At 48.2% G+C, this 16,207-nt stretch overlaps 1 protein-coding gene, 1 long non-coding RNA gene and 1 pseudogene across 2 annotated transcripts in view; 1 reads left to right on the forward strand and 2 right to left on the reverse strand.

The window, feature by feature from the left end:
• LOC102512329 (DNA dC->dU-editing enzyme APOBEC-3F) overlaps window positions 1–16,207 on the forward strand; it is a 32,473-nt gene that overhangs the window by 11,154 nt on the left and 5,112 nt on the right. The window contains 5 exon segments of the mRNA XM_014551719.2: window positions 9,055–9,178; window positions 10,479–10,635; window positions 13,255–13,446; window positions 13,448–13,526; window positions 13,750–13,864. Coding sequence (XP_014407205.2) covers window positions 9,055–9,178; window positions 10,479–10,635; window positions 13,255–13,446; window positions 13,448–13,526; window positions 13,750–13,864 — 667 coding nt within the window.
• On the reverse strand, window positions 264–7,810 carry LOC116667523. The gene is made up of 3 exons (XR_004324339.1): window positions 7,706–7,810; window positions 1,085–1,137; window positions 264–279 (listed from the first exon to the last, which is right to left on the reverse strand). It is a non-coding gene; the product is annotated as an uncharacterized LOC116667523 (long non-coding RNA).
• On the reverse strand, window positions 10,702–13,245 carry LOC116667522 (annotated as a pseudogene).

Here is a 16,207-nt window from a genome sequence, read left to right on the forward strand (position 1 = left end):
CTGCACCTTCCTTTTCTCTCTCGGCTCTGACGCCTGATGCCTCTAGAGGTCTTCAACTTCCACCACAGGAAACTGGCGACAGGACGAACGGCAGGACAAGACTTACCTCCGCTTTCGTCTGGGGTAACTGACCAGTGTCACCCAATGACTTCGATGTCCTTCACAGCCAGGTGTCAGACAGGGACAGGAACAGACACGCCCAATGGGCAGGGGAAAGGCTAGGCTCTGGGTAGGTTTTTCTCGATTGTAAGCCTTTCCTCCCATCATTAGACCACAGATCTGGCAGCGTGGAGACAATAAAGATGGAAACCCGAGTCATGGGGTGCCCCTCACAGCGCCCTACGACAGTGGCCAACGCTGGCCCATGAGGTAACCGTTTTCTCCGGCCCCCGGGGCGGAGCTGCCACCCGGGGCCACCAGCAGCACATCCTCCCCGGCTCTGACCTGCCTCGTCCCCAGGCCTGGCCCCTGCTGCTACCGAACCATCCACAGCGAGCGAACGGCTGAGACGCCGAGGTTTGCAGCAGAGACAGGGTTTATTCAAGCGAGGACAGGGGAGAACAGGCTAGGGCCGAGGGATGTTTGTGAGATAAAGCTGAGGCCTGGGGGGCGTGGGGAAAGCTGATTAGAGGCCAAGAAAAAGGTGACGGACCCCCTCACTTTTCGCTGGCGTAGCTAAACCACAGGGCCTCCCCCAGGCGTGTGTCCAGAAAATGGCGGCGCGCGCCACAGGCAGAGGGTGGAGCTTTTGACCCTCTGACGTCAGAAGGTCACCCAGCAGACACTCACGCATGCCCAGTTGGAGGGTTAGTGGTCTTAAGCAGCCTTAACCCGCTGAGCTCGAATTGGAGGCAGCTGACTCCAAGTTCCTTAAAAATAGAAAAAACAACAACTTGGGCAAACACCTTATTGTTTAGGCTACCTCGTGCATGGAGGACATGCAAGTTTTGTAATTGTTTTTACAATTAAATCAAGCTTGATCAGTGAAGGCAGGTTACAGGTTATTATTTATTAATGGCTAACTGATGGCTACCCTCAGCTCCACCCCAACTTGACTGCAGGTGTCAGTGACACCCCCACCTACCTGTTGGGGCAAAAGTCCAGACTGCTGGGTCCACGGGCAGATATAGGAGGGGTCTGTGGGATAGAGAGGGTGGGGGTCACGGTGGACCCAGACTGTGATCTTCTCGAGGGCAGGACTGTTCCTGGCCCATCCTAGCATCCCAGGTTCCTGCCTGAGGTGTGTCCCTGAGTAGGTTCTCAGTGAGCTGTTGTTGAACAGTGAAGGAGTCAATGAACGAACCTTTTCTTCCCAGTAGGGGAAGAACAGGGTTCTACCAGGCTGAGCCTAGGGACCTCCCATCCGGCAGGAATCTCGCCACGTGGAAATATGTTTCATATTCTCCTCAAACATTCTGGAGATGCTAGAAGCAAAGAGGTGCTGCAGGGTCCTGTAGTACATTGCCTGGAATCCTTGTTCTGAATAAGCCCAGACCCTGACCTTGTTCCTGATGAGACTGTGGCCTGAGGACTCTGTGGCCCCAGCTCTACAACAGCAATGTCCCAGGAGATGGCAGGAGCTGAGACCCTGCTCAAGGGTGGGCCTCACAGGATCAGGGCCTCCAAGGTCAGCTGCCCAGTGGGGGTTGGTGGGAAGGCCCAGCCAGCCCTCAAGGGGAGCATGGGGGAGGGTCCTGGGTTAGGTCTGCAGATGACACTGGAGACAAGATTCGGAGTCCACGTGGGAAGGATTGTTCGGTGAGAGCAGGCAGTGGAGAGGGGTCTGTATGGCGGGGTGGCCTCTGCCCCACTCATGGAAGCAGACTGTCTCCTCTTCCATCACAGTTTGTGGAAGGCTGGGAGGACTTAGTGACCCCCAAGGAAGGCCTTTGAGCCTGATGCAGTCTGCACACAGATGCCTGAAGGCACCAGGGTGTGAAATGCCCCCCAATCCTGCCTCCTCGGCCCTCCTCTGTATCCTATCATACGAGTAACAATGCCAATTTACTCATCACTGGACCACCCACACTTTCTTGGGGGACCTTCCTTCCTGTGGGCTTTCCTTTCACTTTGATGTGCCTGCATCCTCTCATCTGCCCTCTCTGTGCTCACTTCAGCTTCATTCTCTGCTTTATCTCCTGCTGCCTGCCCCTCCTTCCCTCCCTCTGCCTCCTGGCAGCCATTCTTTCCTCCTTGGGCCTCCCTTGCTTCTCTTCATCGGCCCAGAGTGTTTTATCTTCCTCTCTTCCCCCTCACTTTCCTCCTCTCCTCCCTCTTGGCGGCTTCTTTCCTTCCCTTCCAGTTCCTCTCAAATTGCTAGACTTAATTTCTCTTTGTCCCTCTCAGACCCAGCATGAATCAAGGCCTTTAGCATCTTCCACCCTCTGGGGCTTTCATCTCCAAGATGACCTGGTGTGAGTCATCTCACATGACTGTGGCCTGAAGAAGCCTTTCTTGGAAATGCCACCCTGGACCCTGAGTCATGTCACTGGATTAAGGGAGATGAGCAAATGCTGCCCTGGGTGTTGCTGTCCTTCCTGCAGGGAGGCAGTGAGGGGTCCAAGCCTGGCTTCATCAGAACTGTGTTCTTTCCATAGAGCATTGCTCATGTGTCCATTCAATCAATCTCTTCAATCTTTTTCAGTCCTATATGGTAATGGACTCTTTTACTGGTCCTAATTTGTATTTCCCTGATTTCCAGTGTTAGAACCAAACTTGGGTACCCGCTCCCTCACACGTAGTAAAGCCAATCTCCTGACACCGAGTTGTGAAGGAAGGTACAGTGTTTATTGCAGGTCCAAGCAAGGAGTCCAGGCAGCTAGTGCTTCAATGACCTGAACTCCCTGGACGCTTTCAGGAAATGGTTTATAAAGCCAGAGTGAGGGCAGGGCTTGTGGGGTGTGTAATCAGCTTGTGGACATTCTTCTGACTGGTTGGTAGTGATGTAGTTGGGAGTCAACATCACCAACCTTCTGGTTCCAACCAGTCTGAGGTCTATGTGCTGTGGGCAGCATACAGTTAACTTATTCCACCTAGTGGGAGTTTTAGTATCTGCAAAACAGCTCAAAATATTATCTAGTAGCCCTTGGGGAGGAACTAAAGGTCCTTGACTTTGTTTAATGGCTGAACTATTATCATCCTTGTCTTGCTTGACTGTTTTCCTTTATTTCTGTATTTTCTCACTTCTCTGATTAAATTTATTCTTTGAACTGGGGAAAGCCTAGGAGGCTAAAATTTTTCTACAGACAAGAGGCAGGCCTAGGACATGGTGGGGGAGCTGCTCGGGTACACTAGGGACAAGATGAAAACAGTGTCTTTGTTTTAAACTCTTTTTAAGGGAAATCCTACCTACCTCTCACTCCCTTTCTTCCTGTAAAATTTGACCTGACCAGCCTGCTACTGGCTTTCCCACTAACAAATGACATTCCATGGCCTCATTCTAAAAAAATTTGTTAATCTTCATAAATTCAGAATCATGTAAGACAGAGAAGAAAATGTCCCTCCCCCCTTCCCCTGCACAGCAAGTGTGAGAGAACTTGCTGTGTCATAGAAGTAATTCAAAGAGCTAGTTCAATGAATCTGAACATAAGATTAAATCTTACATTCACTGAGTATCAGTTTTGATTTTTGTGCTCTTGGACTCTTGTGTGAACACTGGTAGCTACTACCAAGTAGGATAAGGTAGGGTGGGTGAAGGGGCTCTGGAGCCAGCTGCCTGGGTTCCAATCTTGTCTACACCACCTGCTGGATTTTGACTCTTGGCAAGTTACTTAGCACCTCTGTGCTTCAGTCCTGTCATAGAAGAATAGAGACAGTAATAGAACTTCCTCATAGGTGGTCGTGGGGCTTAAGTGAGTTTGTTTAAATTCATATCTATGTGTCTTATAAAGAATGGTATAGAAGTGTTTGCAGTTATCTATCACTAGAAATCTGTCTCTGCAAACAAAGCATTAAACATCATCTTGCAAAAGTTGTATAAAACCCAAACACTGAAAACATTACTAAGAGATGATAAAGACCTAAATAAATAGAGAGATGTACCATGTTCATGGATCAGAGGGCTCAATATTATTCAGATGTCAATCCTATAGACTCCATGCAATCCCAATCACATTCTCAGGGTCCCACCCCCTTGTGGTAGCTTTGTAATATGTGGACTTGGTCAGGCCAAAGGACATTTTTCAGAATTTCCTTCCCAGCAGTTTTGGATCAGGCCACAAGAAGACTATTCTGGCTGATTTCGAGAGAGGACATGAAGTAGCACCTTTTCTAGGTGCTCACGTGTTGGTGTGTTGACTTGACTCATGCCCTGGTGTGAAGCAGCAACCACACTTGGCTGCAGCTGCCCGGACTTCCCCTATGTCTCCCTGGAGCATGAGATCTTTAGCTCTGGGAGGAGGAGCCCTGGCAGGACATGCAGACCACTAAAGTCAGCGGCATGAACCCTTGTATGGGCTCTGTCCAGCCTCATTTGCTCCACAGCTCATCCTGAGGGTTCCAGCTTGTTCTCACTCTCTCACACTTTACATCCGCCTTCCCTTCCCAATTGCTTTCCTGCAGACTTCAAGCTGCAGCATCAGACATTAAGGCAACACCTTACAAGCGACTGCTTAACCAGGCCCCACAACTGCAGCAATTTGGAGTTCTTATATGCACTGTGTGATCCAGTAGTCCCACCTCTGGGTATATATGGGAAGGGAATGAAATCAATATGTCAAAGAGAGAGAGAGATCGCCTTGTGATGCATCCCACATTCACTGCGCCATTATCATGATAGCCAAGATATGGAAACAACTGAAGTGCCCATTGATGGATGAGTGGATAAAAAAGATATGATATATATAATGTATTATTATATTTTCAGCCATAAGAAGAAAATCTTGCCATTTGGGACAATGTGGATGAAGCTGGAGGGTATAATGCTACTTGAAATAAGCCAGACAGAGAAAGACAAATACAAAGTATGGTATCATTTATATGTTAAAAAAAAAAAAAAACAAACCAGACAGACTCATAGAAACCAGAAGTATAATGGTGGTTGCCAGGGGTTGGAGGTGGGGGAAATGGAAAAAGTTAGTCAAAGGGTACAAATTTTCAGTTATAAGATGAATAAGTTCTGAGGACCTAATTTACAGCATGGTGAATATAGTTAATGACACTGTATTGGCAACTTGGAATTTGCTAAGAGGAAATCTTAAAAGTTCTCACCATACAAAAGGTAGCTATGTGAAGTGTTGGATGTGTTAACTTGATTGTGGTCCTCATTTTACAATGTATATGTATATTGAGTCATCACATTGTATACTTTAGACAATTTTATTTGTCAGTTATACCTCAATAAAGCTGGGGAAAAAAACCCCAAAAGTCCTTATATGAGATATATGTATCAGAGATGCTATGATTCATGGTTGAACCCTGACTAATGCATCCTTGAAGTGTTACCCACCTCCTTCAATCTCTCCAAACACATTTAATAAAATTTTGATGCTCATCTGGCTTTGTGTGAAATGTATTTGCTTCTTGGGGAATGTGATCAAGGCTGAGCCCTACCCTGGTACTAGGGAATAACGGATATTGATTTCCAGTGGGTTCAAACTAGATCATCAGGATTTGGATCAAACCCCTGCCTTTACCTAGACCAGCACATTGCTAAATAATTTCTGCGTTAAAGACAAAATTGTAAAGGCAATTGGGCATATTTGGAACTCCCTGATTATTTAAAACAATACATAGAGAATTTGTAGACTAAAACAAGAGGAAATTTGTGTCATTATATGCATGTATTAGAAAAGAAAAAACTGATATTTGAAGCTTAAGTGATCAGTTCAAGAAGTGAGAAAAGGGACTAAAAAGGATTATCATCGAAACCTAGTACATTGAAGCAGATAAAGCTGAAAAACCTCTGCAAAAAAAGAGAAAAGAAAAATAAAAACATTATGAATAAAATGGGATCATAATTATAGAGACTGTAAAGACTCTACATTTTACATAGGTGTAAAAAATCAGAACAGAATACTATGAATATACATGCCAATAAATCTGAAAAAATGAGGCAGAATGAGCAACTTTCTAGAAGAAAAATGATAGAAATGATCCTATATGAAACAGAACACATGAATTAACCCTAAACCATTAAAGACATGCAATTATTGGTTAAAATGTCCACATAAACAACCGTATCATATTGCCAGCCCAGGAGGCTTTATGCTGATTTCAGTCAACTCTGTAAGGATCAGAACTGAACTTTCTCAGAAAATAGGAAAAAAAATTAAACCTCCCTCAATTGATCTTGGGCAGCTACAATAATCTTGATTTTTAAATGCAAAGAACATGAAAAAGAAATTCATAGTCATATTCATGTATAAACATAGATGCAAAAAAATGATAATTAAACCATCCACAAACAAATATTCAAGCCAACAAGACCTAAAGAAAATGGGACTTACAATTTTTATTCCTCTGTCTGGAAAAGAAAAAGAATTACTAGAAATAGCAAGCAAGTTCTCAGCAAGTTTGGATTATATCCAAGTTCAATTCAGAAAAATTAATAATGTACCCAGACACTGGCAACAAACAAAACTTTAAAGATAGATGAAGTCTAAAATATCTCCAAGAAAGTTTACTAGAAATAAGCCTAACAAAATGTGTAAGATTTTTGTGAAAAAGTATGACTCGTTGAAAATGTAAAAGAAGACCTACAAAAATTGAGGTGTATACCATGTTAATGGATGGAGAGGCTCAGTGCCACAAAGATGTCTGTGCCTCCCCAAAATGATCTGCACGTTGATATTAGAATTTTTCATGGAACATGAAAAAGGCTGTCCAGAAATTCATGTTGTTCTATGAGGGGTCAATGCAATTTCAAAGAGTAAGAAGATAAGGTTGATCTCCGTTCCAGATATTAAGACTACTTGAAAGACATAAGGAGACCAATGTGGTGGCAGCACAAGCTTAGACAATGGAGCAGATAAGAGAGTTCAGAGACAGCCTGCATACACACACACACACACACACACACACACACACACACACACACATTAAATAAGTTTGTGGGCTTATACATCAGTAGGACAGGAGGACAAGGATAGAAATTCATTAAACAGTTCTTATACTACCTCTACATATACAAGATTAAAAATTAGATATCTATGTTATATACCACGTACATACCTGAAAAATGGATACATTTCAAAGCATTACAAATTCAAACATCTACACATGGAGAGACAACATAAACTAAGAGCCTAGTCACAGACCGGAAGAGAGTAGTTGCGCTGTGTACGACTGACGAAGGATTACTATGCAGAATATCTAAAAATTCTTATAAAGCAATAAGGAAAGACAAATTGCCAACTAGAAAAATGTACAAAGGATGCGGCCAACAGGTCTATAAAAGAGAAAACAGAAGGAACAGAAAAATGTGAAAAGACGCTTGGTCTCACTAGAAATCAGGAAAATAGAAAATAAAACCTCAGTGGGATGGCTTTTCACATCCCAACAGGTTGGGAAAATGAGAGGTCTCATAATACCAGTATTGGTGAGGATATGGGGAATAGCAACATTCTTCCTTTCTCCTGGAGGTGTGTGTTGGCACTAAGAGCTTTAGAAAGCAATTTGGCAGTGAGTGCCAAGTATGGCATTTTATTCCCATTGAGAAGATCTCGATCCTGCTAAGGGCAGTAATAGCCCAGCTAAAGGTACTCACGTTCCAGGCCTCCTGTAAGGTAGCAGCGAACATGACCTCTGGAAAGGCAGCTGTAGAACCTGGAGTTTTAGCTCTGAGTGGAAGGCAGCTCCCACCCTACTGAAAGCAGTGATAAACCATCATTGTCTGGGATGCAGCCAAAGGAATCTTATTGTCACAGTCTCCTGTGGGCTAAACATCTCTGTCAGTTGTGCACAATGAACTTTTGTGTGCAAATTTGTATGTTGAAGCCCTGTTACCAAGTCCAAGCTGGTACAGCTCGCCGCACAACAGGCAAGTAAATTGAGAGATGAGTTGTTGGTGCAAGGAATAGTGACTTTATTTGGAAAGCTAGCAGATGAAAAAGATGGTGGATGAGTGTCCCAAAGAACCATCTTCCCAGAGTTAAAATTCAGGTTTCTTTTATACTAAAAAGGAAGTGAATGTGGCTGGTTGTTGCAAACTTCTTGGTGCAGGAATCCTTTGTTCTTGCAGCTGTCCACGTAGGTCTGGTCACAATGTTTCTATAAACCTCCGACAAGACAATTGTTATTTTCTGTTCTGTAGCTTTTAATCTCTATATGAATGGGAAAGGGTATACCTTTAAAGGTCAGAGCCTTGAGAATGGGCTATCCTGTATATTTCAGGCAAATTCTTTTACAGAAGTGCAGAGCCAGCATGACTAGGCACAGGTGACAGAGCTCAAGGGTCAGCTGCTAAGGGAATAGATCCAATATGGAGTCAGGTTTGTTCTTCTCTGTTACAGCCCTGACCGCTAATGCGATGGAATTAGGAGGTGAGGCCTTTGGGGATGATTATGTTTAGATGAGGTCACGAGGGTGGGACCCCCATGAGGGGATTAATGTCTTTATCTCTCTCTTTCTGCCATGTGGAGGCTGAGGGGATTCTTGCAGAGGACCAAGCACAGAAATAGGAACTCAAAGCACATTTTTCCCCTCACTTCTGGCTGTGCTGGGAGAAAGGAGTCCTGATCCAAGGTCCACACTTTCTCATTACCTCTGTTCATTCAACAGGCAGGTGTAGAGCAACACTGGACACAGATTTGGGCTGCAAGCAGGGGTTGGGTGGAGAGGCCTCCAGCCTGCCCTCACCCCAGAGGTGCTGGCCTCTGTCCTGCACTCTTCAGCCAGGGTCTGACCCATCCCCTCTCTCTAGCATCTTTACTTTCTCTTTCCCTTTGCAATAATGTTGGGGCCTGCTGCACAGAGGGGCCCTTCTCCATCAGAGACTGAGCTCTGCCAAGAGGGAGGGCCCAAGAGAAGGTGGGGTCTGAGCCTGAGGAAGCAAACCACCCTAGGGCCCTCCCACCCCTGGTCCCACAGCAGGAAGGAGGTGGGGCTTCGGCTGAGCCCGCCTGGGAGGTCACTCACAGATGAGAGCCCTGGGAGAGGAAATGGAGCCCCAGCGCCCCAGACAAAGGGCAGGGCTGGGACTAGCCAGCCAAGGAGGCTGCAGCCAGATGCCCTGGATCAGGTACGGCTGCCGCCTGCTCTGTCCCACTGGGCCCCCTCTGCAGTCCTTTCTTTGAGGTGGGCTCCACTGTGCCTCTGTCCTCGGCCTCCATCTCCCCGCAGTCCCGGAAGTCCCAGCCTCGCTACTTTCTCTCTCTGGGCTCTTCCTCTGTAGGACCCACTCCCGCCTGAGGTTTTTGCTCTGTTCTGGGGCTGCCCGCACTATTGCTTCTGAACTGGCCCTTCCGGCTCCTCCTCCCAGCCCTGAACTGGCCCACCTCTCAGTCTGAAAGGCTGTGGGGCTAGGCAGGTCCCCTCCCTGCCTGTCCCCTCTATTGGTCGGAAATATCTGTGCTCTGTGAACGCTTAGAATTTGGCTAAAGGATGATTGAAGCAGTTGGTGAATTTTGTTTAAAGCACATTGATCGATTGTCTGTAATATTTACACCATTGTGAACATCGTATGAGAATAGGTCTCTGGGGCTAGAAGGTAAATCATCTCTCCCAAGGAAGTCTCTACTTGAGCAGAAAAATAAACGCAGACTGTTCACAAACCTGGCCACGCTTCACATTTATAACTGTACCACTAACACGGAATTGGAGGAAAGACCAGGAGAAACGCTCCTATATTAAAATCAAGTAGAAAAGAAAGCCATGTCCAAGACTGCACACAACTGCGAGGTCACACAGTGTAACAGCTGGAAATGGCTTTGACTGGTCCGGAGACCCAGCTCCATCACTTACTGCTCTGTGACTTGGGCAGGTGGCTTGTATCTGTGTGTCCCTGCCTCGTCCTCTGTAAAATGGGCATGGCTCCCACAGAATTTGAGAAGGAATGGATGAGTTTACATACAGAAAGCACTTAGAGCAGTAGCCTGAGCCTGTGCATTTAGGCGTTAACCTGACATTAAAAAACAAAACACAACAAACATGCACAAGTGAAAAGTCAGGAATAAATTCAACTGACATGTTAAAGGCTATGATTTTGGCGTGGAGAGGTTTTTATTACTCTTTGATATTTTTTGAATCGGTTGGGGGATGGGTGGGCAGGAAAACTGGAGTTGGGGTGGGGGGTGCTATTGGCAGGAGCAGAGCCTGGGCCCTTGGACAGGTCACCTGTCCTAGCTGTCCCAGCACCCTCTCCTCTCCGCCTCCCCGGGTCTTTCTGCCCGGAAAGGCAGCAGGAAATTCTCAGGGCCCAGGTGGGTTGAGGGGAGGCAATGCACCAGGGAGTCCAGGGGGTTGGGCTCTGGAGACACCAGCCAGGAGTAACTCTTAAGGGGCCCTCTCTACATTTTTCCTTTTCTCTCTTTTGTCCCCAGTAACCCAGTGGAGCGGATAGTTCCCCAAACCTTCTCCTTCCACTTTAAAAACTTGATGTTTGCCTCTGGGCGGAACTGCACCTACCTCTGCTACCAGGTGAAAAGAAAGGAGCACTGCTCACCTGTCTTCCCCGACAAGGGAGTCTTTCAAAACGAGGTATGGGCCCGACGACACTCTCATCACAGGCAGGAGCTAAGTGTTCACCAAGAAAAGAGCTGCAGCAGAAAGAAACAAAAGCATTTATTTGGTGTCTTAGAATTGCAATCCGGGGAGCACAGATTCTGGTGCAGGGAAGAGGAGGCAGGGGCTCTTATGAGCCTAGTGCCTTGGAAGGAAGCCTGGCAGCTGGTGGCGGCTACTCAGGATGGGGGCCTAGAGTTGGTTTTGCCAGGCTGGCCACCAGGCTGCTGCTTCGGCATGGCTTCCCGACCCAGGTCACAGTGATGGTGCCGGTGGACGTCTGGGGCGATTCTGAGTGCTCTGGGAGCCTCAGCACTGTGGCCTTGAATGGGAGAGTGGACTTCTCAAAAAAGAAGCTAGCCCACCAGTGTCCGGGGTTGGCTTTGGGGACACCCGGGTGGTGGGGGATGGCTTCCTCAGGGTACCCTGCACCCCCGCAGCAGCTGTTACTGGAAGTGGAGCCCAGGCGGTGCTGTTAGTAGTCAGGGGTGGCCCTGAGCGAGCCGCTGGAGGGGATGGCTGCCATGCTCTTGCTTGTGGGCTGGTGAAAACCTTGGCGGCGACCCCTTGCAGGCCTCAGCACACGATCACAGGTGGCGGGGACGGAGAGGCTAAGCCACGGAGCCCGTTTGTAGCGGTGACTGCCAGTGACCGCTCCACAGCCCAGACCTCTGTGTCACTCGTTTAATGGTTACACCCAGTGCCCTTCCATCCTGTCTCACTTGCACAAATTTTTTCCCAAAAATTATGATGGGGGTTATAATTACAATCGCATTTCATGGGTTTTCTGACTATATCATGTCAGTTACCAGGAAAATGCCTTTTGCAGTGTCCAGTTTTTATCAAGGATGTGGATATGGTGGTGATACATTCTGTTAGATGCCCTTGCCCAGTGCAGTAGCTCAAATCGAGTTCTTGTTTCAAAAATGGGATGAAATGTTAGTCCCCAAGTGGTGTCCCTCATGTCAGACGTGTTACACAGGTTCACATAAGACAGTTGAGGATGTGGGGAAGATTGTGATAAGTACAAATGCCATTTGGGGGCCCTTGGTGGTGTAAGCTTTTTCTCACACATTTTCCATGTCCTTGGCCCATGAGGTCCCTGCTTGACCCTCCTGGATGGAGGGTCAAGCAGGCAAGATGATGGCGTTTGACTTACCCACTGGGCCTTGTTTAGAGAATCTGCGTCTCCGAGTCTTGGAGGAAAATGCATCTTTAGAAAGTCCAGCCTATTGTGCACCAGTGCCTACCAGGCCCTAGGAACTGCTCTGCTGGTTGGGTCCTTGCTCACCACAACTCTGCCTCCTCCCAGGGCCTGTGATCCCGCAGGGGAGGACCCTTAACCCATACCCCTGGTCCTGCCTGCCACCGGCCGGCTCTGAGCTCATGGCCAGGTCTCCCTGGACGACCACTGCAGCATCAGCAGTCACCAATCAAGCCCACCACCCTGCAGCCCCCCTGCCAACCACTAACCACTCCTGCAAAATGTGCCCCACTCACCTGCCCCCTTTTCCACCCAGAATGCAGCCTTTTCTGAACCTGTGTGGGGAAGGGGGCCATCTTGGATGGGCGGGGTGGGGTGTGTGTGTGCTGGAGCAGTGCTATCCCACAGAAACATAATTGGAGTCACATATGTCATCTTTCTTTTTCTACTACCCAGTGTTCAAAAAGTTAAGAGAAATTGATAGCATTAATATTGATAATGTTTTAGGCAATATAGTCATCCCTCAATATGGGAGCGGGGTTGGTTCCAGGACTTCTGTGGATACCAAAATCCACGGATGCTCAAGTCCCTTGTGTAAAATGGTGTAGTGTTTGCATATAACTTATGCACATCCTCCCATGTACTTTAGATCATCTCTAGTTTACTTATAATACCTAATACAATATAAATGCTGCTATAATTGTCAGTACAATGTAGATGCTATGTAAATAGTTGCCAGCCTGGCAAATTCAAGTTTTGCTTTTTGAAACTTTCTGAAATTTTTTTTTCTGAATAATTTCAATGGGTGGTTGGTTGAATCCGCGGATGACGAACCCACAGATGTGGAGGACTGACTGTATATCTAAGCTACTATTTTAATGATATATTATCTAATATATAACTAACTTAAAACTTCTTCATGAGATGGTTTACATTCTTTTACCTTCATACTAAGTCCCTGAAATGAGGTGTGTATTTTCATACTTGCCGCCCATCTCCGTTCAGACGAGCCACATTTCAAGGGCTCAGGAGATATGTGTGGCCGGTGGCTCCCCTCAGGGACAGGGCAGCTGTATGGCCCTCCCAGCAGACAGCACAGAGAACAAGCCTGGACCTTAGAGGGCCTGGCCTGGAGCAGGCACTCAGGATACTTGTAGAATGAATGAATGGGAGAATGGATGCTGGAATGAATGGATGAGTGGATGAATGTGGGAAGGGATGACTAAACAAAGGAAGGGAGGAGAGAGATGGAAAGAAGGGATAAATCATGAATAGAATGCCTCTGGGACGTCTGTCCCTTACCCCTCCTCCCCACTCCCTACCCTCAACGCCCCACCACACAGCCTGCTCTGACAGCCAAGAGCATCCCTTTTCCTCCTCCATCCTCCCAGGTCAATACTCCCTGCCATGCCGAACTCTGCTTCCTCTCTTGGTTCAACAAGAGGCTGTCCCCTGATGAGTGTTACCACATCACCTGGTTCATGTCCTGGAGCCCCTGCTTTGCATGCACAGAGCAGGTGGCTAAGTTCCTGGAGAAGAACAGGAACGTGAGACTGAGCATCTTCGCTGCCCGCCTCTACTACTTTCTGGCAACCAGCGGTCCAGCAGGGGCTGCGCAGGCTGCATGGCGTGGGGGCCTGCGTGGGCATCATGTCCTACCAAGGTGAGAACAGAGGGGACCAGGGGGCTAGGGGACGGGGTGAGGGGAGGGTCGAGGGGACTTGAATGCCCTTCCGGGAGGGGGAGGGAGAGGAGAGCCTGGGAACCTGAGGCAGGACTGATGGCCCCTGGCAGGAGTGGGCAGGAGGGGACAGGGCACAGAAGGGTCAGCAGAGAAAGGCCTCCCAGGGCCGTGACCTGATGGCGCTCTCCCCTCTTTATCTCAGACTTTAAATACTGCTGGGAAAACTTTGTGTACAACCAGAGAATGCCCTTCAAGCCTTGGGAGAAACAATGTGAAAATTCTAAGATCCTGGTCACAAAGCTTGAGGAGATTCTCAGGTGAGGGCTTCCTTAGCCTCCCCCATCTTCCCCCTCATCTCTGATGACCTTCACCCGCCTTCTCAGCCTCCCCTCCTCCTGGCCCATGTCCACTGCCCTTGGCCTGCCCCGCCCGCCCTCAGCTCCTTCTCTCCTTTCTTCGCCCAGAGTATCCATCCCGCTCCCAGAGAGGGAGCCCCCTCCCTTCCGTCTCGCGTTTACCAAATCTTGTTCTTGCGCTGAACACAAGTGGGCATGAATGTGTATAAGTGTGAAAATCAGATTTCAGAAACATCCCTTAACACAGACGTGACTTAGAGGACGGGGAGGCTTGGTGAGAATGGCTGTTTTCATTTGCCAGGGCTTCCGTGACAGAGCTCCGCAGACTGGGTGACTTCACAACAGGTGTTCATTTTCTCACGGTTGTGGAGGCTAGCAGTCCAAGATCTGGGTGGCGGTAGGTTGGGCTTCTCCTGCGGCCCCTCTGTGGCTGCAGACGGCTGCCTTCTCACTCTGTACTCAGATGGTCTTTTCTCTGTGTGTGACCACTGGGTCCCTCTGTGTGACCCAATTTCCTCTTCTAGTAAGGACATCCATTACATCGAATTAGGGCTCACCCTAAGAGTCTCCTCTTAAAACCATCATCTGGAGGGGGAGGGAATAGCTCAAGTGGTAAAGTGCATGCCTAGCATGCATGAGGTCCTGGGTTCAATCCCCAGTGCCTCCAAGAAAAAAAGAAATAAGTAAACCTAATTACCTCTCCCTGCAAAAAATTAAAAAAACAAACAAACAAACATCACCTCTTTAAAGACTCCACCCCACCACCTTCATGCTGCCTCAGGACCCCACCCCCACCCCACCTTCACTCGGTCATCATCACCCCGCACCCTCACTTGGCTCTTTCTTCATCCCATTCCCAAATTGCTGCCAGAGATGAAGCTCTAGGGATGGTGATGGAGAGCGAACAAGGAAAATAAAAGGTAATAGTTAAGCATACATTTAAATAAGTTTTTAGAAAAAAGTAGCCTTGGGCACATGAGGATTGAGATTATTAGAGATTTTTCAAAAAGCAGAATAAAAAGTGGAAGGTTGGCCAAGAATCAGGTCAGAGACAGCAGCTCAGTTGCTGAAGGTAGATCAGGAAGCGAGCATCTGGCCCTTGGACCACAGAGCCGACACCCCGTGAAATCACTGGGAGGATCTCGGTGGAAGTTCCAGGAAGGTTTGCTAGGACTGTGGCCTGGCGAACAGGGACAAGAGCCTGATAAGTTGGGGTTCTGGGCAGGCAGATGCAGAGGAAGAGTGAGTGGGAAGCTGTTGGGTTTGGAATCCGTCTGTAAAATTATTGTGGAGAAGGTCTTGGGTCCCAACGATCTTGCCGTCGCGGCAACGGACAACTGCCCCTTCACTCTCCCCTCCTGTTTGCACTGCTGCCTGGGGGTCTTGGGCAGAATCCAGAGGGGGATCTCTGGCTGCTTTGGCTCATCTGCCTTGTTTCTTCCCTGTTGGCATTTCCTTCAAGGAGGGAAGCAAGGGGGACACGGATGTGGACCATACACCTCCTGACTGTCTCGGTCATCGAAATGGGCCAGAATGGTCAGCATAAAATGTCCCGCTCCCAGCACACCTCCATGCACAGCCCACCTCAGGCAGCTCGTAGGAATTCTCCAGTCCAGGGCTGTAGCAGTGCTGTCATTAGGAAATGCCAACAAAGGGTTTCAGCCTCCTTGTCCCTCCTTCCTGCTTCTCAGGCCAGGGGTGACTTAGCTCTCTGAGTTTGATCAACACCTCACTGTGCAAATCTGATCACTCTTCCTGGAAGGACCCAGCTCATTCTTGTTCTCTGTGGCTCTGGACATTAGGACAGATGGGGGTGAAGGGGACCCCATTCCTGCAGATCCTCTGACCTCCTGCCCAAGGTCTTGTTACCCCTGAGGCCATACCAGGACCAGTGGGGCAGAAGAGGGTGTGTGCAGGGCCAGGGAGCAGTGTGGTGACAATCTGGGAAAGGTTAACTTAGGAATCATTTGTGTGCAGTCTAGCCTGGAGGTGGCTGTGCTCTAAGACCTCCTCTCTAGGTTTCAACTTTCCTAAGAGCTCTTTGTTTTTTCATCTGTCTGTCTTGGTGACCGTGTGACAAGGTAAGCAGACAGCTTTCAGGATGCACACTTCAAGTCCAGGTCCTCAATCCCTGACCTGAGAGGCCCCATGGGGGCAGCAAGACCCCTTCTCTTGTGCCACCACCGCCCCCCCCCCACCCTTTTTCATGGAACAATGAGGAAGCAGGGGGAGGGAGCCAGGCCAGAGTGCCTGGACAGCTTTCCAGCTCTGCCATTTATTTGCTGTGTGACCTCAAGAGAGTAT

Source organism: Camelus ferus, chromosome 12 (assembly GCF_009834535.1).
Source record: "Camelus ferus isolate YT-003-E chromosome 12, BCGSAC_Cfer_1.0, whole genome shotgun sequence".
Classification (NCBI taxonomy): Eukaryota; Metazoa; Chordata; class Mammalia; order Artiodactyla; family Camelidae; genus Camelus; species Camelus ferus.